General features: G+C 46.6%; 2 protein-coding genes across 2 annotated transcripts in view; both read right to left on the bottom strand.

Moving 5' to 3' along the window:
- LOC122429593 (BOLA class I histocompatibility antigen, alpha chain BL3-7-like) overlaps positions 1–25,056 on the bottom strand; it is a 425,948-nt gene that overhangs the window by 70,716 nt on the left and 330,176 nt on the right. The gene's annotated exons all lie outside the window — the stretch shown is intronic.
- POU5F1 (POU class 5 homeobox 1) lies at positions 53–4,889 on the bottom strand. Its single transcript, XM_043450072.1, has 5 exons — positions 4,423–4,889; positions 1,592–1,712; positions 1,160–1,290; positions 674–832; positions 53–569 (listed from the first exon to the last, which is right to left on the bottom strand). The coding sequence occupies exons 1-5, from the start codon at positions 4,825–4,827 to the stop codon at positions 303–305; spliced, it is 1,083 nt and encodes a 360-aa protein (XP_043306007.1). The 5' UTR covers positions 4,828–4,889; the 3' UTR covers positions 53–302.

Below are 25,056 nucleotides of genomic sequence, written 5' to 3'. Positions count from 1 at the left end.
CCTATCCACTCTTCAATAACTAGAGGATAAACCAAAGACAAAAATGTCCACCTACTAGGTCCCAGGCTTCTTTATTTAAGAACAAAGTGATGAGTGATGTGGGGATTAAAGTCAAGAGCATCATTGAACTTCACCTTCCCTCCAATCAGTTTCCCCAAACTCCCTGCCCCTACACCCATTGTGTTCCCAATTCCTTTCTTAGTGAATGAAAAACTTAATCCCAAAGCCCTGGCACAAACTCCAGGGTTCTCTCCCTAGCTCTCCCCTTCCTCTGCCCCCCATTCCTGGGGTGAGCAGGCACCTCAGTTTGAATGCATAGGAGAGCCCAGAGCGGTGACAGACACCGAGGGAAAGGCCTCACCCTCAGGGAATGGGACCGAAGAGTACAGCGTAGTGAAGTGAGGGCCCCCGTAGCCTGGGGTACCAAAATGGGGCCCTGGCGCCAGAGGAAAGGATACGGGTCTCCCTGCGAAAGGAGACCCAGCAGCCTCAAAATCCTCTCGTTGGGAGTAGTCATTGCTTGATCGTTTGCCCTTCTGGCGACGGTTGCAGAACCACACTCGGACCACCTAGGAGTGGAGGACACGGGAGAGGGGCATTGGGTCATGAGATCTGGAGGTGTGACTGGGGAGGAGGAGACGGAAAACACGGGGACAGAGACAGGTGCACTCACATCCTTCTCCAGCCCGAGCTGCTGGGCGATGTGGCTAATTTGCTGCAGGGTGGGCTTTGGGCACTGCAGGAACAGACTCTCCAGGTTGCCTCTCACTCGGTTCTCAATACTTGTCCGCTTTCTCTTCCGGGCCTGCACAAGGGTCTCTGCCTTGCATATCTGGGCAGGTGGGGAGGAGATGACAAGGAAAGAAATGGGCGGGCAAGCCCCAAACGTGCTAAGGATCAGTATCAGGGAGACAATGACTTTAAGAGCCAACTGTTCAGGAGTACCAGCCAGTTGTCACCAGGGCCAGGAGGTATGAAAAAGATCCTGGAAAGACAGGTTTAGACAAGTGACCCTGGACCTGCTCTCAGCAGAACAGAGGAATCACACTTCATGCCATTGAGGGCCACTGGCTCCCAGAGGGCGCGCTGCCAGCCAGAGATGAAAGCAGTGAAAATCAGACGAGATAGGGCCGTCCCTGTGCATCCCTCCCACCCTCACCTCCTGCAGATTCTCGTTGTTGTCAGCTTCCTCCACCCACTTCTGCAGCAGGGGCCGCAGCTTACACATGTTCTTGAAACTGAGCTGCAAAGCCTCAAAACGGCAGATAGTCGTTTGGCTGAACACCTTTCCTGGGGAGGTGGGTTGGAAGAGGCAAAGTGAGGTAGCAGGTAGGGCCCCTTTGCCCCAAGACTGACACAGGCCTTGCCACCTGTTCCCACCCTTCCAAGACCCCACACTGGATACTCTTCCCAGAGAACTCAAAAGTCCATGTCGAGTATTTTCCCCCCACCCCACCCTCACCCATAAAGAGGGTAGCAACACCCTCCCCCACTCCCTTGGTGGGGAGGAAAGGCCCCAATTCAGGGATGTTCATTCCAGGGCAGATGTAGTTCGTGTTTCATGGGTCAAAACATGCTGCAGGAGACTCACCAAAGAGAACCCCCAGGGTGAGCCCCACATCGGCCTGGGTATATCCTAGGGTGATCCTCTTCTGCTTTAGGAGCTTGGCAAATTGTTCAAGGTCTTTCTGAAGAGCTTTGATGTCCTGGGACTGCATTTTAAAAAGCAGAGGATATGTAAGAACATGTGACAGCTATCCACCTCACCCTCTCTTCCATTTGGGCCCCAAGGTATGTGAGAGTATCTCTGCCTCTAGGCTGCCCACCTAACAACCAGAAATAACACAAATGTCATCTAGCCCAGAAAGCAACACATCCACCAGATGCAGAACACCATTCAATAATGGAAAGAGAAGCCCTAACCTCAATGAGGACACATGTCAGGTTAGGAAGGGGGCTCCTGCCCTTCAGTTCTTTAGTACTCACAAAAGCTTTTGACTCTAGTATTAACCCCAGTTTGAGGAAGTTTTGCATCTAGAGAAATACAGAGCACCATGTCTCTGATTCTCTCCAGATTACTTTGAAGGTCCCACAAACCACAACAAGATATGCACATTCACAAACACATGCACACTACAAAACATGTCATACGCGGTATGAATAAAGTATTTTCTATATAGTTAGTGCTCAATTTTTAAAAACCTGATTATCCCTTATTTTTAAATAAAATATTTTTATTTATTTTCTTGCAATATAAAAGCATCCTCATTGACAAATTCCACAGATTTATTAAGCACCTTCTGTAAGCCAGTGGCTACACAAAGTAGACAAAAAACCCTGGCCCCATGGAGCTTTCATCGTGATGAAATAATTCTTATTCAGTAGGTTAGAAGTGCTACGGGCAAAAGTAAAGCAGAGTAGGGAATTATGGGGAAGGGGACAATTTTGAATAAGACAGTCAGAGGTCATGTTTGAGCAAAAGGAAGGAGTTAAGTGGAAAGGCCCCGAGGTGGGCAGTAGCAAAGTCAGCAGCAAGGCCAGTAACAAAGCTAGCATGGCCAGAGAAGGGTGAGGGCTGAGGAAAGGGAAGAGGAGCTAATGTGATCAGAGAAGTGAGCCAGACAGATCCTGCAGCTGCCATCATGACTAAGTTTTACTCAGAGAAATGGAAAGTCGCTGAAGGGTTTTGTGCAGTGAAATGACCTGACTCTTGATTACTCCGGTTGATGTACTGACCACAGAGTAAGGAGGCAACTGCAGCAATCCCAGCATAAATAGATGATGGCGACTGGGACCAGGATGGCTCCAAGTGATCCATTCAGCATCTCTATCCAAGGTAAAGATTGCGTTATTTCCAAAGGACTGGATGTAAGGATGTGAAAGGAATGAGGATGACTAATTTGAGCCTTGAGTTTCTGGGTAATGGACAGGGAGGGGGCAGTGCAGGGAGCCATCCCAGAAGGAGACTGAACATGTGGTGGTTATGTCTACAAGACATTTGAGCCCTGACAGTGGATGAAAGGAAAGGTAGACAGAACAAAGGTGGATGAATGGAGCCTCTCCAATAGCAGGCCAGTGGCCAGAAGATGAAGAAGAATAGTCAGGCCTCTGTGCAGTCCTAGAAACCTAAAGAAGTATTGGGTTGGCCAAAAAGTTCATTTGAGCATGAATGAACTTTGCGGCCAACCCACTATCTGATGGGACGTCAGTCCCGTCAAACTCAAAATAGGCCAACTTCTGCTCAACCAATGTCGCAAGCCTGTAAATGTCAGCTCCTCCCATCTTGGCTTTTCTGAATCATATTTTGGGGATTTGAAATAAGATGAACCCCAGTTCAAATTCTAGCTTCACCATTTAGCAGTTAAGACCCATGAAACAGGCTAATAATACCTCCCTAGGAGATTTTGTGCTGGTTAATGAGATAATGATGTAGAAACTGAGCCCATAGCCAGGCACTTAGGAAATGGACCACAATTGGCAGCCATTATCATTCAAGGCTCAGCAGTCGCCTCCAGCAAAGAGAGTCTAGAGCTACTTGGTCAGCTGAAACCAATCACACCTCCTCCGGAGAGGTCTAAAGGCTTAGTACTTCATCTCTAATTGCTTGCACTTGTCTCTTCCTCAGACTAGAAGATATATCCTTAATAGTCCCCAGCGGGTTAGATGCAGAAGACTTCAATCCCTCAGCAAACCCTCCATTTGAGGAATGGCCTGCAGATGACTTGTTCCCCTTTTCTCCCCCTGTTCACTGCTTATGTAATTATGGCTGAAATTGGTGTTCCAGCTTTCTTATAAGGGGGTGTCAGGGTGTGCACTCTGCCCGACTGTGACTTATTGGGAGCAAGGCAGAGGTCAAGGGAAGACAAGCCCTAAACTTGATGGAAGGAAAACCCAGACTCCACACATTCACACAGCCCAAACAGGAGCTTCTATCAGAAACCAGTCACACCCTAGACTCTCAGGAACAATAACCCTGGGATAAGCACTATTTTCACCCTCGGGCCACACTTAACCCTAAGGCCCGAGATCCCGGGTCTGATAAGGCGCAAATTTCCCAGAAGGGATCCAGGTAGAAGGGGCTCAGACCCCAAGCTAGGTCTGGTGCTGGCTGGTAATGAGTGACCCGACCCAGGTCATACCTAGGAAGTGGAAGGACCTACTTGACAAGGGCCGAGGGGGGAAGCAAGGCCGCCTTCCGACTGCCCCAGGCCGCCCTGCCCTCACCTGCGGTTCTCTCTTAAATTCCGGCCCCTGGTTCCCACCTGGCTCCAGCTCAGAGCGGCCTGCAGCCGCCACACACCAGTCCCTGCTCCGGGGAGCTGCCTCCGCCCGCTCCCTTCCTGGGTCCCCGACCACCTCCCCTCGCGTGGCCGCCCCCGGCCCGCGCGGTCACCGGTCTCCCGCCCCCAGCAGTTCACTCGCCTCCTCAGGGTTCGGCTCCAGCTTCTCCTCCTCCAGCTTCGCGGCGCCTGCGGGGGCGGCGCAGGGGTCCGGGGAGGCCCCCTCGGAGTTGCTCTCCACCCCGGCTCCCGCCTTGCTCTCGGGTTGAGGGGTCTCCAGGCCGCCTGGGGGCACCGGCCCCACTCCAACCTGCGGCGCACAGTAGGCCATCCCTCCGCACAAGTCATAGGGCGGGGTGCACGGAGGAAGCCCCCACACCTCGGCGCTGGGCACAACCCCCGGCCCGATCCCCGACCCACCGGGAGGCCCTTGGAAGCTCATCCAGGTCCGAGGATCAACCCAGCCCGGCTCTGACCCTCCCGGCCCATCACCTCCACCGCCCGGCGGGGGCGAGAAGGCGAAGTCAGAAGCGAGGTGTCCCGCCATGGGGAAGGAAGGCACCCCGAGCCGGGGGCCTAGGAAAACGAGGGATCTCCTAGAGACTGCTCAACACCTCTCTCCCTCCCCAATCCCACCCACTAGCCTTGACCTCTGGCCCCGCCCCCTGGATGGGTTGGGGGAAGGGACGGTGGGGGTGGGAGAAACTGAGGCGGAGGGTGTTTGCCTGCTGGTGGCAGCGGTGTCTGGAAGGGGAAAGCCAGGGATCTCCACCCAGGCGCCTCTCCAGGCCCCAGACTCCTAGGCTCTCGGTGCAGGTCCCCCATGCGGGCCTTCACTTCCAGCTCCCAACAGGCCGCCCAGCCCTCCCCACGCTCACACACAGCAGGGTGAGGGGTCCCTCCCATACCCCCTGCACGTTCTTCAGGACCCCTCTACAGACACCCTGGCACCGTCTCCTCACCCGAGCCCTGCCACCCTCTCAACTCCTCAAACATTTATGCTGTATGTGTCAAGTCCTGCTGGGGCTACTCCTCAATTTTTAACAGGCTCCTTCCCCATTGTCCTCCAGCATCGCAGTCCAGGAACTTAGGCAATTCCCGTTTAGACAACTGGCCAGATTCGTTTCCCTGGTGGCTCAGATGGTAAAGAATCTGCCTGCAATGCCAGAGACCCTGGTTGTATCCCTGGGTTGGGAAGATCTCCTGAAGAAAGAAATGGCAACCCACTCCAGTATGCTGGCCTGGGAAATCCCATGGACAGAGGAACTCGGCTGGCTACAATCCCTGGGTGGAAAAGAGTCGGACATGACTAACACTTTCACTTTTCAAAACTGTGATGCCTGGCACCCCTCTGCCCAGCCTGCTAAAATCCACCGCATCACCAGGGACAGGCTGCCAGACCAGCTTCCATTCCATCCCCAGCTTTCCTGACTCCAGAGGCCCCTCACCTACCAGACCAAGGGATGGAAACCCTACTTTCCCTTCTAGGGGCCGGGATGTGGACTGACTAGGCCTGAGTCTCCCTACCTTTGTCCAGCCAGAGGGACTGGACACACCACCCCACGGGTCCCCCACTGTGGGTCCCGCACATCAAGTTCCTTGCCCCCCTCTTCAGAGACCCAAATATCTAGAACCATAGTTGAAGGTTCTCCCTCCCCCTCCTACCAGCCCAGACCTCCAGCCCTAGGCCCTGGGTGGGGAAAGCCTAGGAGGGAGAAGGGGAGAAAAAAAATATCTGACTTCAGGTTCAAAGGGGCTTGGGAGGGACTGGGGGAAGGGGCCCGGACAATGGCCTTGGCTGGACAATCCTGGTCCCCAGAGGGGGCAGCTCTAACCCTAAACAAGTGCTCAACCCTTGAATGGGCCTGGATGGCTCCCCTGGGGACAGCTTCCTGCCCCCCAACCCCCAGCCCCAATCCCCTCCCAAGAATCTCCTTCAGAGCAGCTAAAAGAGCTCCTGAAGCAACCCCCCCCAACCCCTCAAAGACTGTGAGCCTCAGACAGGGCCGCCCACTGGGGCCTAGGTATCCCGTCCCCCTCTAGAGGACACAGGCATCCAGCCTCATCTTCTACCCCTCCCCCAGCCCCCCAGGCCTTTGTTTAGGGGGGCTGGCAAAAAGATGAGGAGGAGCTGGAGAGTGACTTGGGGTGGAGGTGCAGGAAGCCTGCCCTAACTAAGCTCTCCCACAGGTTTTGGGCTGGTCCTGAGGGCTCACACTGCAGGCTTAGTGCTTATTCTCTGTTTGCAAGAGAATAGCTTTCAGATTGCCTGTCTGCTAGGAATGATGTTTGTCTGTCTGCTCCCCAAACTTGCCCCAGATGAAGGCCCCGAGGTGAACTGGGGGGACTCCGGAAAGGCTGTGGACCAGAGCTCCATACACCTTGGAAGGGCCAGAATCCTGAGCCTGGAACATGGAACTCTGTCGACTTAGGCATCTCTTCATCCCCGCCCTGTCTGAGGCTGTTTGCTCAGCATCTGCCTTCTGAGGTGCTGGGGGTCCTTTTGGGGGTCCTCTTGACTGTGGCCTGCCGCCTTCACCTTGGTCACATCTGGGAATCCTTTGAGCCTGTTTTTGTTTTTTTTTTCCCCCTCTCTCCTAAAATCATATCACATAGCCCCTGTTCCAGCCCATCTGAGTACTTTTTGGGCAACTAATATATGCGTGCATTTCAAGACTTCCCATAGATCTGATGAAAGATCTACAGGGCAGCGAAACTGGAGCTATATTTGCCTCTAAACCACTAACTACCAAAAAAACTGATAGATTAAGGGACCTGGTGGGGGTGGGGAGATGTGCTTTGGACCAGAAGGGGCCCCTCCCCAGCCATCTCCCCAACCCCCAAGACAGAGCCATCAGGGCCCCTTTGTCATGCATCTATCTGCTGTCTGCCGAGAAGACAGCCTCCCAGAGGAGGGGGAGGGGCGGACCTAGGAAATCTACAGCAGCGCTCCTTGCCACCCTCTAGGCTCCCAAAATCCCTTCTCCCCATGTGGCCCCTGCACCGCTGTCTTCCCAGCAGCCCCTGAAACACCTTCTGCCTTTCCCCCCACTCAACAATACCCTTTTGAGATTACAATCAGTAATCTGATTGCTCTAAGTGGTATGTTTCTTGGCAAGAGTCCCATACCAGAGGGAGAGACAGGAGGGGAGGGTGCCTGGGTGCCTGGTTGGCTGGTAGCCAGACATCTGAGTCAGATCAGTCCTGTGCTTGCCTGGAGTCCGACCCAGAACCTTAGTGGAAAGTTAAGTTTGTCTGCAGTTCTTTCCAGCCCTGTCCTGGGGTGCTGAGGCTGGCAAGGCTGAGGCACCCTTCCCTCCCCTACCCACCCTCCTGTTAAACCTGAAGGGTAGGCAGCTTCACTTCTGCCCAGGCCAGCTCTCTGCAAGCCCAGAGGAGACTGCAAGCCAATTGAGTCATCAGACCTGGCTCCTCCACCCTCTTGGGTCTTGTGCGTGCATGGTGCATGCTCACTTGCTTCAGTTGTGTCCAACTCTTTGCAACCCCATGGACTGCCAGGCTCCTCTGTCCATGGGATTCTCCAGTCAAGAATACTGGAGTGGGTTGCGATGCCCTCCCCCAGGGGATCTTCCCAACCCAGGGATCAAACTCGAGTCTCCTGCATTGGTAGGTAGGGTAGGTAGGTTCTTTACCACTAGCGCCACCTAGGAAGCCCTTCTTGGGTGTGTGTGTGTGTGTGTGTGTGTGTGTGTGTGTGTGTGTGAGAGAGAGAGAGAGAGAGAGAGAGATGCTCAATCGTGTCTGACTCTTTGTGACTCCACCAACTATAGTCCGCTAGGCTTCTCTGTCCATGGAATTCTCCAGGCAAGAATGCTGGAGTGGATTGCTGTTCCCTTTTCCAGGGGTTCTTCTCCACCCAGGGATCGAATCATGGTCTCCTGCATTGCAGGCAGATTCCTTACCATTTGAGCTACAGGGAAGTCCTCTTGGGTCTTAGGGAGTCATTAAAAAACAAGTCCTCCAAGCGAATTTAGAGCTGGGCTAACAAACTCTCCACATAATCCTTTATTATGAGTGCAATGTCTAGAACCTGCACAAAGACAAATGCAAGTATCTGGTTACAGAACACGTGACCCAGGGAGGGCAGGGGAGGGCCACCACTCCCTGCCAAGTGTGGCTGGCCTGGCAAGGTTGCCTAAAGGTGTGATGGTGGTCTTGCTGCTGTCAGCCCAGCCATCACTTCACTGGTTGGGAGAACCTGCTGAAACGGTTCATGGGGACCAATGGAGTCTTGCTCTAAACCAGGGTAGCAAACCACTTATTTTGACTTCTGGCTTCTGTCAAGGCAGAAAGAAGAAAGGGAAAGAATGGAGGACTGAAGAGAGAAGGGTTCAGGCTTTGTGCAGTTTGGGAAAATACTCCCTGTATCTCAATTTACTCATATTCCACTGCTCACAGTAAACCAACCCCCTTCTTCTCAACAACTGACCCTATGACCTCTCCTGTGAGGTCTGCAAACTGAAATCTTTTGCCAAATCCAGATAGTGTTACCTCAAATCTAGGAATCAGCTCTCTGCTTGTAGTCTGCCGGGAGATAGAGAGGTGAGAGTAAGAGGAAGGGGAAGCCAGGAGAAGAAGTTGAAAAGCAAAGGTAACAAATATATTCTGTTACCACCACCAGGAGGTAACTGCATTAAGTCTGCACTATATCCCTCCAAATGTTTCTTTAATGACATATAAGCATATGTCTACATATCTGAGGGTTTTTTGTTGTTGTTCTTACAGAAATAGGCTAACACTGTTCATGAGTTCAGTCTCTCAGTCATCTCTGACTCTGTGGCCTGTAGCCCACCAGGTTTCTCTGTCCATGGACTTTTCCAGGCAAGAATACTGGAGCAGGTTGCCATTTCCTTCTCCAGGGGATCTTTTAGACCCGAAAATCGAACCTGAGTTCATTAATATTATGAACCTACTGTTCATAATAGTCTGAAATTCATAGATATCCCTCTGTATATATAAATTAAATTCCTCTTTTTAATAACTGCATATCAGTCTATAATATGGGTATATCACAATTTATCTAGCCTTTCACTTGATGAGTATTTGATCTGTTTCCAGCTCAACACTACAAATAAATCTACAGTAAACATCCTTAAATGTTCTTAACATGGTATCTCTATAGGAGATACTCCCTACCGTAGATTGCTGGGTCAGAGGGTGGTAGGTATTTTCGTTTACACTGTCAGATTATGTTTATAATCAAGGAAACTGTCTCCAGTCTCCAAAGTTTCCATTTTAAAGAACACCCCTGTCCCTGTCTTTATCAGCTGTAGATGTTATGGCTAATCAGTTGAGTGATCTTTCATGAGTCTGTAGACCATTTGGAATTATAATTAAAGCTTTTAATGAGGCTGAACTGCCAAGTTTATCTCTGCCTCAAAGGGACTTCACCTCCCCTAGTAATTCAGCCAGGATCAGTGCTACTTTGTTCCTCAGTAGCCTGGTTCTGCAGCTGGCTAAGGTCATGGTACCCATGCTGAACACCACAGAATGTAGTCAAGGGCTTTGAGAAGTTTGGAAGAAGGTTGGATCTACAAGTGTGAAGTGTGGGTAGGCAGTGGTAACTAGTAGAAGTGACCTGGGCCTATGTCCTTGGGGAATGGTCTCTTCACCCCACCTGTCTTCCTTGTTCTGAAATGAGCTTGCTCATCTCTTGGGAAACCTGAAAAGAATTCAGTCAGAAAGACATTATTTACCTGTGTCCAGACTTGAATTCCAGTAGAGTTCTGGAACCTGTCATACCCTCTGTGTCAGCTCTATCCAGGTGACCTTCCCTGAATTGTCCGTGTCCTCCCTGGTGGCACTAGTGGTAAAGAACCTGCCTGCCAATGCAGGAGAAATAAGAGTCTCCGGTTCCATCCCTGGGTCAGTAAGATCCCCTGGAGGAGGGCATGGCAACCCACTCAAGTATTCTTGCCTGGAGAATCCCATGGACAGAGGAGACTGGTAGGCTACAGTCCATGGGTTGCAAAGAGTCGGACACGACTGAAGATACTAAGCCCCCTCACTCCAGTGATGGGGATGGCACCCAATTTGAACACAGAAGATTATTGCAGCCTTCTCTAGTGTCTTCATTGCCCCTAGACAGTAAACTCTTTGAGAGCAGGAGCTGTCTTACTCTTTTGCTTACCCCCAGAGACAAGCACAGCTCTTGGCACTCAGTAGGCACTCAGTTGTGAAGTGGATGGGCCAGTGTGGGGTATAAAAGGTGGAAAGGCAGAGACCCCAGGAGGAGAAGGGCCCACAAAATGCAAAAGCAATTTCTTCTTCCTTCCTTCCCAGTTCTAGCCGTTGTAGAGAGAGGGGTGCCCGGTGAATCAGAGGGGTTGAGTTTAGTTCCTCGGAGGGGATGGGGGAGGGGAGAGAGGAGGCTTCTCCACTCTTTCGGCGCAGATGCAGCTGATTCATTATCCCCAGTCTCACCACCCATTCAAAGTCTTCCTCCTTCTTTGGGGTCCTGAGATAGGATCATGGAAACAGGGCAGGCCTGAAGGGAGGAGTCCTGGGTACCCATCCAGCTTTGCTCCTGGGCAATGTTGTAGACTGATTATTTAAACCCTGGAATCTCAGGTATAGATTTCTGAAATGGAAAGTTCCTCTTCACAGGAACACTGTGAAGATTAAAGGAGACAGTAATCTTAAATTCCTGGCAGGGAATTCCCTGGAGATCCAGTGGTTGGGACTCCTTGTTTCACTGCCAGGGTTGAGTTTGATTTGGGAAATTAGGAAACATCAGGCATGCCTCACAGCACGACCAAAACAAAACAGAAACAATTTTTTTTAATTACAAACACATTTAAATTGAGGTATGATTTATGTATTTATGAATAGAACACTTCAGTGAATCTATTGACAATTTTTAACAAATACATGCAGCTGTGTCATCCAGAGCCCTATCAAAAGATAGAATGTTGCCTTCACCATTCTAGTGAATGGTGAACATTCCCTTTGCTCCCTTTCATTTTCACTGATCTAGTGACTATCACCATAAAGTCGTTTTGCCTGTTTTTAAAACTTCATACAAATGTACTCACAGAGTATGCTTCTCTGTGTCTGGCTTTTTGCATTTGGCATAATATCTCTGTGATCCATAGATATTGGATCCATGTTGTTATACGCATCAGTAGTTCTTCGCTTTAATTGCTGAGTAGTATTCCCTTGCTGGGCTTCCCAGGTGACACTAGGGGTAAAGAACCTGCCTGCCAATGCAGGAGACCTAAGAGACATGGGTTTGATCCCTGGGTCGGAGGAGGGCATGGCAACCCACTCCAGTATTCTTGTCTGGAGAATCCCATGGACAGAAGAGCCTGGCACGCTACAGTCCACAGGGTCACTCAGAGATGGACACCACTGAAGCAACGGAACACAGCATACCACATTCCTTTGCAGACTGGACCACGATTTTTGGACATTTGAGGGTATTTCCAGTTTTTAGCTACTACAAATAAAGCAACTAAGAACATCCTTATATATTGTTTTCAGGGACATATATCTTCATTTTTCTTGAGTAAATACATAGACATAATGTAATACTGGTTATAAAGTCTTTGTTGTTTTATTTTCTTTGAAGATCCATAACATAATTTCCAAAGTGATTGTTTTATATTCCTATAGGCAATGGATAAGAGTTCAGGTTATTTCACATTTTTGCCAACATTTATAGTTATTAATCTTTTTACTTTTAGCTTTTCTGATGGGTGTGTGGTGGTGGTTTAGTAAGTTGTGTCTGACTCTTGTGACCCCGTGGACTGTGTAGGCTGCCAAGCTCCTCCGTCCATGGGATTCTCTAGGCAAGAATAACTGGAATGGATTGCCATTTCCTTCTCCAGGGGATCTTCCTGACCCACATTGCAAGCAGATTCTTTACTCACTGAGCTGCAGGGGAAGCCAGTGATTTCTAAGTTTTTACTTTGTATTTTCCCCTGACTTTTTTTTTCTGAGAACTTTTTCACATATGAATTTCAATTCATGTATCTTTATTATAAGCCAGACACAGAGAAGGCCATACTCTGTGAGTGCCTTTGTATGAAGTTTTAAAACAGGTAAAATGACTCTATGGTGATAGTTACCAGATCAGTGAAAATGAAAGGGAGCAAAGGGAATGTTCTAGGGTGAAGGCAACAGTCTTTTTTTTTTTTCTTTTTTGGGGGGGGAGCATTCTATATTGTGAAAAGGGCTGTGGATGACACAGCTGCATGTATTTGTTAAAAATCATCAATTAAAAAAATCATCAATAGATTCACTAAAGTGTTCACTATATTTACATTTGTAAAGTCCCTATTTAAGGGTTTTACTCATTTGTGTTGTTTGTCTTTTTATCATCAAGTCATGGAAGCTGGATACAAATCCATTGTCAGATACTCCATTGCAAACATTCTAACAAAGACCGCCCCCCCCCCCCCCACTTTTTAAAAAAACTTCAGGTGAGCAAAATCTACTGATTTTTCACACATTATTGAGAAAAATGGCCCAGAGTGTGAGTTTCTAGCTAGCCCCCAGGAACTTCACATTATTGTCTTTGTATTCAGAAACCAGGCCGAAGTACTTCATTTCTCTGAGGGACCCAGGAGCTATTGGAGGAATTCATTCTTCAGTTTGTAAAACCTATTTCAGATCTCTCTGAAGATTGTGGAAAGAGCTAAATAAATGTTAATTCCCTTTCTCTAGGCTCTGGATCCAAAGAATGCTCAGAATCCAACCCCGCCTCCCAGTCCTGCCTGCCCCACCCACCCCCAGAGTTTGACACCCAAGGCCTATTTGTGCCTGTGGTCCTTACCTCATCCTTCTTTCTTGGTTTCAGTCACTTCATTTGGTTTCTGCTCACATTCCTCAAGGAAGTCCTTCTGGTCAAGGTCACTAACAAAGTGTTATTAATTCTAGTGGAGATGTCTATGTCCTCATCTTTCTTTACCTCTCAGCAGCCTTCCCCACATTTGGCAACTCTTCCCTTTATTTATTTTGTTCAGTTCTTTTGGATTTACTCCACAAATTTTTTTACAAAGTAATTCTAGTTGGAAGAATAGAATAGAGAAAGAACTACAAGAAAGTTTTATAGACTCACCACCCAGGTTTGTCAGTTTGTAACATTTTAATATTACTTGTAATATGTGGTATGCATAGTCAACAGTAGAAACTTATGCAGACAGTCTTCATTTGTGGTTTTGATATTCATGTTTCGGTTAACATTTTCCTGGCCAGGATGGCCTGGGATGTGTGTATGTGTGTCTTGAATTTGATGTATGCTTTTATCTTACTAAGGACTTTTAGTAAAAAGGATTTACTAAGTCCTTTTGTTTGGCATTTTTTGACTCTGGGGAATTTCCTGGTGGTCCAGTAACTAAAACTCTGCTCTCCCAATGCTTGCCAGCTGAGGGTTTGCCTGCTGCAACTAAAAAGATCCTGCATGTGGCAGCCCAGACCCTGTGTAGAAAGACTGTCTAAATTGTTTCTTGTTAATCTATCATTCTTTAGCCTACTTTTTAAATTAACATTGTATATGAGATGAACCATGCTTATGCGAATAGTTTATTTGTTTCCATTGCTGGATAATAGCCATGGTATGAATGCATGCTCAGTCCCTCAATCCTGTCTTTTTGACCCCATAGACTGTAGCCCACCAGGCTCCTCTCTCCATGGGATTCTCCAGGCAAAAATACTGAAGTAGGTTGCCGTTTCCTCCTCCAGGGGATCTTCCCAATCCAGGGATGGAACTCTTGTTTCCTGTGTCTCCTGCATTGGCAGGCAGATTCTTTACCACTGAGCCACCTGGGGAATGGTATGAATGTGCTACAATTTATCTCTCTTTTTACTTTTCATTGACTTTTCCTTTGTTTTTTATCGCAGACCTGCTGCCTGCAGTGAACTTTCGTCTCCTTGGTCCCTATGTGTCATGCTAGAATATGTCTGTAGGAGTGGAATTATTGCACATCTTTACCATGAGATGCCAAACTGTTCTCCAGAGTGATTGTATGAGTTTATATTTATGATCCAACTCCCCACCCCCACCCCATGCACCCTTAAAGCTATGACATACTGTTCTAGCTTTCTTCTTACCACACTGGCTGTTCCTTCTCAATCTCCTTTGCTGGCTCCTTTTGCTGTAAATTTTGGCATGTTTAAGAGCTTTACCTGGGCTTCTTATTCTGTTCCTACTAACTTCCTAATTGCTCTAGTTCTATCCAGTCCCAGGGTTTTAAATATCATCTATACACAGATGGCTTCCAAATATGTATGCCTGCATATTTCCATGGGCTTCCCAGGTGGTTCAGTGGTAAAGACTCCGCCTGCCAATGCAGGAGATACAAGAGAGCAGTGTTCGATCCCTGGGTCCGGAAGATCCCCTGGAGGGGGAAATGGTAACCCAGTCCAGTATTCTTGCCTGGAAAATTCCATGGACAGAGGAGCCCAGCTGGCTACAGTTCAAAGGGTCGAAAAGAATTGGACTTAACTAAGCACACACACGCACACACACACATTCTCATAGTTTAAAAAATAACCATATCAATATAGGTACTCAAATATATTACAGATGGGATTGTAAACTTGTAGTGTTTTCTCAAAGGGCATATGACAATCTCTGTCCAAGTTTTTAAAATGCATACACCCAGCAGTACAACTTCTAGGAGTATATCCAAAAACATACTGGCATATCTGCAAAATGACTGTATTCAAAATTATATGTTGTTGTATTCACTTTAAAAGAAAAAAAATCCAGATGCCTACAAGTAGGGAACTAGTTAAGAAACACTGCATATCTATAAATAAAGTACCATGAGCAATTTTTTAAAAAATAAAAGGACTTTCTTGGAGATCCAGGAGTTAAGACTCTCTGCTTCCATTGCAGGGGTTATTAGTTGGATCCTTGGTCGGGGAACTAAGTACCCACTTGCCTCCTGGTGCAGCCCAAAACAAACAAACAAAAAAGAACAAAAACAAAAAATGAAGACATAGGAAGCTCTTGATATGTATCTTCATGGTATCTTGTTAAACGTAAAAAAGCACGTTTGCAGGAAAGCATATATTAAGTCTTATATGAAGGGGAAAAGAATATGTATGTATAGAACTTTGTTTGCTTGCATATGCATGAAATGTCTTTGGAGGATTAAACAAGAAATTCCTATCAGTGGTTGCCTGTTAGGGATGGGATAAGCGTGAGAGAGACTCCTAGCCTTTCTGACACATTTGAATTTTGAACCAAATCAAAATATAAAGTAAAAGATAATTCCAAAGGAGAAAAATGAAACTGAAAAAACTTAAAAATAACTTGAAGAGTTTTAACCTTCATTAAGGTTTTTAATGTCTAAAAATTATATCATTCTCTGATAATCATTTCATAATGTATGTAAGTCAAATCAGCATGCTCAACATCTTAAATGTGTACAGTACTGCTGTATGTCAATTATATCTCAATAAAACTGGAAGAAAAATAGATTAAGGTGTGGAAATAGATATATTAGTCCTTGAATTATTATATAATTCCTTGAATTATTACTACCATTTTACTTTAGTATGTTGTTTTTCTTTTAGTTGCATTTTCTTTGTTTACATATCTGTCTTTCGTTCATTAAAAGATAAAATAAGGGCACAATTAATCAACAAATGAAAGTTGTTTGGTCAGGGAAATTGGCTATTTTATTTTTATTCTTTTGTCCTAGTTGTGTGACTTGTGACATCTTAGTTCCCAGACCAGAGATCCTAACCAGTCCACAGCAGTGAAAGCTCCATGTCTTAACCACTGGTGAAACTGCAAGTGATAGTCGCTCATTTGTGACTCTTTGCGACCCCAAGGACTGTAGCCTGCCAGGCTCCTCTGTCTATAGAATTCTCCAGGTGAGAATACTGGAGTGGGTAGCCATACCCAACCCAAGTATCAAACATGAGTCTCCAGCATTGTAGGCAGATTATTTACCATCTGAGTCAGAGGGAAGCCCCTTAACCTCTGGACTGCCAGGCAATTCCCACTTTAAAAAATTATTATTTGTTTAATAGTATTTGACAAATTTTTGATTTAAGCAGAAAAGCCCAATCTAGGAGTTTCCCAGGTGGCTCAGTGATAAAGAATTCTCCTGCCAATGAAGGAAACCCTGGTTCAATCCTTGGGTTAGGAAGATCACCTGGAGGAGGAAATGGCAACCCAAGGAGGAGGAAATGGCAACCCAATCCAGTATTCTTGCCTGGGAAATCCTATAGACAGGAGCCTGGCAGCCTGGAGTCACAAAGAGTGGTTCGTGACTGAGCATGCTCGCCCAACCTACAAAGCATTCTTTTGGTGTTTGGACCAACACTTGTAGTTTCAGCAATCTCAGGTCGCCCTCTAGCGTCCATGTCAAGGTCTCAATAATTAGATAAATCATTTTGGTGTTTCTCTTGTGTGCTTAGTCGCTCAGTCAAGTCCAACTCCTTGCGACCCATGGACTGTAGCCTGCCAGGCTCCTCTGTTCATGGGGGATTCTCCAGGCAAGAATACTGGAGTGGGTTTCCATGTCCTTCTTCAGGGGATCTTCCCAACCCAGGGATCAAACATAGGTCTCCCGCATTGCAGGTAGGCAGATTCTTTACCATCAGAGCCATCAGGGAAGCCCAAAAGGATGTGGGCTCAACCAGGATTTGAACCCAGGACCTCTCACACCCGAAGCGAAGACACACTCCTAGAACAACGTGCCTCTTTGGTGTTTCTCCTAGGACACCTGACTGAAGCCATTTGCCAACACTTTCAGGGCCCTCATTATTAGCCCATTCTGTTAACTTGCAAGTTTGTCCATGTCTGTCACCTTATGTTTCCCTGTCTGGATCAGAAAGTGTGATCAGAGCTCCTCTGTCATCAGAGGCCCAAACATCTGAGGTAGAGTGAGAGGAAGGCCTGGAGGTCAGTGTCCTGAGGGGTGAGGAAGGACCTGAGGGGGCAGGAGCCAGTCTGTGGAGCTGCAGCAGCCCCAGGTGATGAGTATTGAGCTCTGCTTCCAGGGCACCCTCTCTGACCTCCACATCAGGTCCTTTCCTGGCTGTCTGCCGCTCCTGTGACCCCAAGGCAATCAAACACTGGGTCACTAGGGTAGGCGTGCGGTGCCAGAGTGGGTCAGGTATGGTCTGGTTTATTCTATACCTCATAGTTCCCTTCTGATATTAGAAACCAAACTAGACTCACAAACCCTTGCTCTTCCTGCAAGAAAGTAGTTCTAGTGTAGTTCTCAAAGTGCAGACCCAAAACAGGCTACACTGGCATCACCTGGGATGCAGTTTTCAGGACCTTCCCCAGACCTACAGATGAGAACTGCAGAGGTGGGGGCCCAGGCCTTTGTATTTTAACAATCCCTCCAGCAGAATTTTCCTGTTCAAATCAAGCCCTGCCCTGCCCACTCCTCATCTCAGTATTTAGTAACTGTGATTCCTGAGCAGTCAGATGTTGGGGGCATACTTTCTTGCCAGGAAAGAAACTGGCAAAGCTCCCCAATCAGCTTAGTCTGAGTCGTGTCCTGGCCTAGGCAAAGGAATGCATGTCCTTGATTATGAGTCGTGTTCATTAGTCCTGGGTGTCCATTGGGTTCCTACTTATACTCAAAATGCAGCTCATATATGCTGTCTCTTTCATAAAGTTTTTGTAACTCCTTGCTCAAAGCTGCCAGTCTACATATATGTCCACAAGGCACCTGCGCAGGTTGCACTTACCATGTGTGTGAAAACTTCCTTACCCACATCAGCCTGAGCAAGACTGAGCCAACCTTGAGTGCCAGGAGAGTGTGGGTCCATCAGCCCCAGTTCCTCCTAAAAGCAGCGGCCATCACATAGTAGATATTTAGTACATGTCTGCCAAATGAATGGTCTATAATGGAGAAGGAATTGAAACTTGAAACTATAAGCCAAGAATGACTGGCAGATTTTCCAAGTCCTTCTGTTGGAACACAGAGCTCACTGAGGTTTGCTTTTGGAATCTTCTCACCTGTCTTCTCTCATCAGGCATTTCCATCCCTTCCCAAAGTCCATCTAGTAAAACATCAACTTTCAGGACTGCCTTCCAGATCAGCCAAGTCCAAATCCCCAAATAACTTCTGTCCTGGATCCACATGCTCAACTACAACCCTAAGGGTAATTTCACTGAAATTCAGTTTACGAATTGGGATGAGTCATGGGGTGAGGTGGGAGTAGGGGGACATGGGTTGGCCTTAACATTAGGGAAGCTATCTTTGCATTTTTAAAGAAAAGCCTGCTTGACCTGGAAGGGAGAGAAAACATAGTTTTAGTATGTGCAGGAGTCTTCAGGTGAAAAACTGTAGACACCTCCAAGAACGCTAGGACCCACACTCCATGGCTGAACGACTCACTCATCTGTCACTCAGGTGGTGCCTAGGAGGGCTTCCCAGAAAGTCCAGAGTCATCTAAGTTTCAAGACCAACATTTCCTGGGAATCCAGGCCTACACATTTAGTATAACAGGGACTCAGATTCTCAAGCTGTGAAAATGAAAGAATCCATCCTACTCTCTCAGGTGTGGTGAGATTAAAATTATGTAATAATCAGTAATCAATAATTGATGGTAAGATCTTATGAGGGAGTGAAAGTCTCTCAGTCATGTCCAACACTTTGGGACCCCATGGACTATAGCCCCCCAGGCTCCTCTGACCATAGAATTTTTCAGGCAAGAATACTGGAGGTGTACTAGGTTTGTGTCATTTCCTTCTCCAGAGGATCGTCCTGACACGGAGATCAAACCCAGGTCTCCTGCACTGTAGGCAGATTCTTTACCATCTGAGCCACCAGGGAAGCCCAATAATAGATGGCATTCTTAGTGTTGCCTTCATTGCTCAGCAGACTCCCAAATCCAAGAATGGATCACAGATTGTGGAGAAAGAGTTCAATTCTTTCCCCTGGAGGACCATCGGTAGGGATTTCTGCCTCATGATGTTGGAGGAGAGATGTTTCAAGGTGAGTTGGGAAAGGAGACTTGAGTTTTTTCATTAAAACTTTATTTTGCATGTTTTAATACATCATAATAAGTATTTTATCCCATTAAAAAGTCAGGGGCTTCCTTAGTGGCTCAGTGGTAAAGAATCTGCCTGCTGATGCAGGAGACAGGGGTTTGGTCTCTAATCCAGGAAGATCCCACATGCCTTGGAGCAACTAAGCCCAACGAAACTATTGAGCCTGTGCTCTAGAGCCCAGGAGCCGAGACTACCTGGGCCACAACCACCGAAGCCTGCTCGCCCTAGAGCCCGTGCTCCGCAATAAGGGAAGCCACCACGAGGAGAAGCCCGTGCACCAAGGGAGAGAGAAGCCCCAGCTCGCCGCAACTAGAGAACGCCCATTGAGCAATGAAGACCCAGCACAGACAAAAATAAATGGCTAACTAACTAAGTAAATAATTATATTTAAAAAGTAAAAAGTAAACCTAGTGCAATCACAAACAATATATAAAAATATATAAAAGCAGAAAGATGCGAAACCATCTAATGTCTCCACAGGGAGGGACATGGTGAGCTCTTTGGCAGATCGTCACTTCTTCGCTACGCTCAATTGCACAAACTGCTTTCCATGTACTGGCGTGTCTATACAGCATGGCATAGCTGTAGTTATACATTTTGAATTTTTTTTCATTATGAATTATTTTGCATCTTGTTTTTGAAAACTTCATTATAATCAATAAATAAGTTTATATATTATAAGCTCTCCTTAAAAACTGCTCTTAAGCTGTATACTATTAAAAAAAATATACCCACTCTTCTGTATCTTTTGTCTACCTTTACAAATAAAGTTTGATTAACATTCTTTTTTTAATTTTATTTTTTATTTTTGGTTGCCCTCATGGCTTGCAGGATCTCAGTTCCCCAACCAGGGACTGAACTCAGGACACAGCAGTGAGAGTGCTTAGTCTTAACCACTGGACCACCATGAAATTCCTTGATTAATATTCTTATCCTGAGGTTGTTCCTCTGTGGTCTAGTTGGGATTCAAAGCTTTCACTGCAGAGGCCCATGTTCAATCCCTGGTTGGGGAACTGAGATACTGCTAAGCCACCTGGCAAGGCCAAAATTTTTTAAAAATAAAATTTGCATACCTGAACATTATTCTGTATTTTATTTTAAAATGATGGATTTCTTGAATAAAAATCACTGGGTCAAAGAGCATGAACATTTTTTTTTTTTTTGGCTGCATCAGGTCTCAGTTGTGGCAGGATCTTTTGTTGTGGCCCACTGACTCTCTAGGTGTGGGTAGGTCCAGGAGTTCTAAGGCTCATAGTTGCGGTGCACTGGCTTATCTGTGCCCGCATGTGGGATCGTAATTTCTGGGCCAGGGACTGAACCAGGGTGGCCTGGATTACAAGGTGGAATCTTAACCGCTGGGTCACCAGGAAAGTTTTGCATGAATATTTTTAAGGCTTGTCATACATGTTTTCGGGGCTTCCCAGGCAGTTCAGTGAGTAAAGAATCTACCTGCAATGCAGGAGACACAGGAGATGCAGGTTCAATCCTGGATCAGGAAGATCCCCTGGAGGAGGGCGTGGCAACCCACTCCAGTGTTCTTGCCTGGAGAATCCCTTGGACAGAGAAGCCTGGCAGGCAACAGTCAATAGGGTCAAAAAGAGTCAGACACAACTAAAGCGACTGAGCACACTGGCAGCCTACATGTTTTCAACTTGTTTTTTGAAAGCACTGTGCCAGCTTGCAGTCAACCCATATTTATTGAACCCCTACTATGTACTGGGACTGTTCTAGATTCGAGAGATGCAAGTGGTAACAAATAGCCAAAGTTCCTGATTTTTTTTTTTTTAATAATTTAAAAAACTTCGCAGGTTTAAGGACCAATGGCAGAACAGAATTCTGTGATTGGTAGCGTGTTGATGAACACCTTGATGTAGGACCCTGAGAATTTGGGATAATCAATATCGGGATCTGCTTAATATATGCTACCAATATTGAAAACCCACATCAATCACAACTATATTCCACATAATTCTTGTTAATGAGTTAATGGGAACAGATTCTTCTTAGTTTCATCATGGGATCAACTTTTCTTTACAGACTCAATTTTCATTCATTACCCTTCCAGCTCCATGGCACCTTACCCAGGCTTTCTGTGTCTCGTCATTTCTGTATTTATGTAGCCTTTCTCTCTCAGGTATGGTTGTGCCCTGCTGTAACCCACATGACACTTACCTTTTGAGTGTGTTTTCCTGCTCTGTTCTTCTCAGCAGTTTCAGATTTTTCCTTTTCAATCTTCTCTGCTGTACCCCACCTGTCATGTTAGTTCACCCTGACAGATTACGCTTGCTTACCCTGACATACCCTGTCAGTGGCATGCCCTGTTTTGCCCTGCATTATTCCAACTTGCTCAGCTTTTCCTTCTCTGAGGCATCTCTCCCATACCCTATATTTTCCTTCTCTTCCTGAATTGTACCTTTACCAAAAGTTTACCCTTCCCTAGTCAGCCCGCCCCTCTTGGCCTGTCTCAAATCTTTCTTACTGTACTGTTTGGCTTGAACCTACCCTACATTGTCCAGTGTGTACTACTGTAACCAAGTCCAAGCTCTCTCTGCTCATCACACAATAGGCCAATAAATCCAAGAGACAAGGTGTTAAGGCAAGGAATCCAACTTTATTTGGACAGCCAACTGACTAAGAAGATGGCAGACTAATGTCTCTAAATAACCATCTGTTGAAGCCTGGATGCCAGGTTCTTTTATGGATCAGAAATGGGGATGCTGTGAGGAAACAGAGTAAAAAGACTACTTAATCCTTGCAAATATCTCTTAGAATGACAAGACTCAGGCAGGGGATGGTTGTTAGTTTTGCTTCCTTACAGTCATTTCAGAGGTGGTATGAAATGGACTATCTCCTGCCATATCAATAAACAAAGATATCACACCTCTCCATGATTCCTGCCCCCCTACCCGCCCCCTGAGCCACATGAACTTCTGAGCCACTCCGGTAAGCATCAGACAAGTGGTGTCATTTCCCACACAAGAACCCAAGAATGTCACAGTCCCTCACAGGTCGGGACGCTCAGGTTGTCTCCCTGTGATGTAAACAAAGGCACTTTAGTCTAAGGGTCAGGAGGAGGAGAGACAGGGTTCCCTGATGAAGGCTACTATATATGCCTATATTAACAGCAATGCAGGAAACGTGGGTTTGATCCCTGGGTTTGGATGATCCCCTGGAGGAGGGCATGGCAATCCACTCTAGTATTCTTGCCTGAAGAATCCCCATGGACAGAGGAGCCTAGCTGGCTATAGTCCATCGGTCAAAAAGAGTGGGACACAACTGAGCAACTAAGCCCAGCACATATTCATTTATTGTTGTGCTGGGTCCAACAACACAAGAAAAGACTCTAGACATGGACATCACCAAATGGTCAACACCGAAATCAGATTAATTATACTCTTTGCAGCCAAAGATAGAGAAGCTCTAGACAGTCAGCAAAAACAAGACTGGGAGCTGACTGTGGCTCAGATCATGAACTCCTTATTGCCAAATTCAGACTGAAATTGAAGAAAGTGGGGAAAATCACTAGACCATTCAGGTATGACCTAAATCAAATCCCTTATGATTATACAGTGGAGGTGAGAAATAGATTTAAGGGACTAGATCTGATAGACAGAGTGCCTGATGAACTATGGATGGAGGTTTGTGACATTGTACAGGAGACAGGGATCAAGACCATCCCCAAGCAAAAGAAATGCAAAAAAGCAAAATGCTGTCTGAGGAGACCTTACAAATAGCTGTGAAAAGAAGAGAAGCAAAAAGCAAAGAAGAAAAGGAAAGATATACCCATTTGAATGCAGAGTTCCAAAGAATAGCAAGGAGAGATAAGAAAGCCTTCCTCAGTGATCAGTGCAAAGAAATAGAGGAAAATAATAGAATGGGAAAGACTAGAGATCTCTTCAAGAAAATTAGAGATACCAAGGGAACATTTCATGCAAAGATGGGCTCAATAAAGGACAGAAATGGTATGACCCTAACAGAAGCAGAAGATATTAAGAAGAGGTGGCAAGAATACACAGAAGAACTGTACAAAAAGATCTTCATGACCCAGATAATCACGATGGTGTGATCACTCACCTAGAGCCAGACATCCTGGAATGTGAAGTCAAGCGGGCCTTAGAAAGCATCACTTCAAACAAAGCTAGTGGAGGTGATGGAATTCCAGTTGAGCTATTTCAAATCCTAAAAGATGATGTTGTGAAAGTGCTGCACTCAATATGCCAGCAAATTTGGAAAACTCAGCAGTGGCCACAGGACTGGAAAAGGTCAGTTGTCATTCCAATCCCAAAGAAAGGCAATGCGAAAGAATGCTCAAACTACCGCACAATTGCACTCATCTCACACGCTAGCAAAGTAATGCTCAAAATTCTCCAAGCCAGGCTTCAGCAATATATGAACCATGAGCTTCAGATGTTCAAGCTGGTTTTAGAAAAGGCAGAGAAACCAGAGATCAAACTGCCCACATCCACTGGATCATCGAGAAAGCAAGAGAGTTCCAGAAAAACATCTATTTCTGCTTTATTGACTATGCTAAAGCCTTTGCCTGTGTGGATCAAATAAACTGTGGAAAATTCTGAAAGAGATGGGAATACCAGACCACCTGACCTGCCTCTTGAGAAATCTGTATGCAGGTCAGGAAGCAACAGTTAGAAATGAACAGTTAGAACAACAGGCTAGTTCGAAATAGGAAAAGGAGTACCTCAAGGCTGTATATTGTCACCCTGCTTATTTAACTTATATGCAGAGTACATCATGAGAAACGCTGGGCTGGATGAAGCACAAGCTGGAATCAAGATCGTTGGGAGAAATATCAATAACCCCAGATATGCAGAGGACACCACCTGCATATGGCAGAAAGTGAAGAAGAACAAAAGAGCCTCTTGATGAAAGTGATAGAAGAGAGTGAAAAAGTTGGCTTAAAGCTCAACATTCAGAAAACTAAGGTCATGGCATCTGGTCCCATCACTTCATGGCAAATAGATGGGGAAACAGTGGAAATAGTGGCTGACCTTATTTTGGGGGCTCCAAAATCTCTGCAGATGGTGACTACAGCCATGAGATTAAAAGATGCTTATTCCTTGGAAGAAAAGTTATGACCAACCTAGATAGCATATTAAAAAGCAGAGAATTACTTTGTCAACAAAGGTACATCTAGTCAAGGCTATGGTTTCACCAGTAGTCACGTATGGATGTGAGAGTTGGACTGTAAAGAAAACTGAGCGCTGAAGAATTGATGCTTTTGAACTGTGGTGTTGGAGAAGACTCTTGAGAGTCCCTTGGACTGCAAGGAGACCCAGCCAGTCCATCCTAAAGGAGATCAGTCCTGGGTGTTCATTGGAAGGACTGATGTTGAAGCTGAAACTCCAATACTTTGGCCACCTGATGTGAAGAGCTGACTCATTTGAAAAGACCATGATGCTGGGAAAGATTGAGGGCAGGAGGAGAAGGGGATGACAGAGGATGAGACGGTTGGATGGCTGACTCAGTGGACATGAGTCTGAGTAAACTCCGGGAGTTGGTGATGGACAGGGAGGCCTGGCGTGCTGCAGTCCATGGGGTCGCAAAGAGTGGACTCGACTTAGCAACTGAACTGAACTGAACTGGGTCTTTGTTGCTGTGAGCAGACTTTCTCTAGGGGCAGCAAGTAGGAGTTCTCTTGTTGAGAGCACGGGCTCTCAGTGCACAGGCTTCAGTAGTTGCAGCACTCGGGCTCAGTGCTTGTGGCACACGGCTAAGTTGCTGCGTTGCCTGAGCAATATTCCCGGACCAGGGATGAAACCCATG

The sequence above is a fragment of the Cervus canadensis genome, chromosome 28 (genome assembly GCF_019320065.1).
Source record: "Cervus canadensis isolate Bull #8, Minnesota chromosome 28, ASM1932006v1, whole genome shotgun sequence".
Classification (NCBI taxonomy): domain Eukaryota; kingdom Metazoa; phylum Chordata; class Mammalia; order Artiodactyla; family Cervidae; genus Cervus; species Cervus canadensis.
This window is presented reverse-complemented; position numbering and strand designations above follow the sequence as displayed.

What these genes read in the sequence shown, in the direction of transcription:
- POU5F1 (XM_043450072.1), bottom strand. Translation starts at nt 4,827, where the DNA reads ATGGCGGGACACCTCGCTTCTGACTTCGCCTTCTCGCCCCCGCCGGGC. An exon ending in CACCCTGGGGGTTCTCTTTG is followed by an intron (nt 1,291 to 1,591) that starts GTGAGTCTCCTG and finishes CCACCTCCCCAG; the next exon opens with GAAAGGTGTTCAGCCAAACG. An exon ending in AGCTCGGGCTGGAGAAGGAT is followed by an intron (nt 570 to 673) that starts GTGAGTGCACCT and finishes CTCCACTCCTAG; the next exon opens with GTGGTCCGAGTGTGGTTCTG.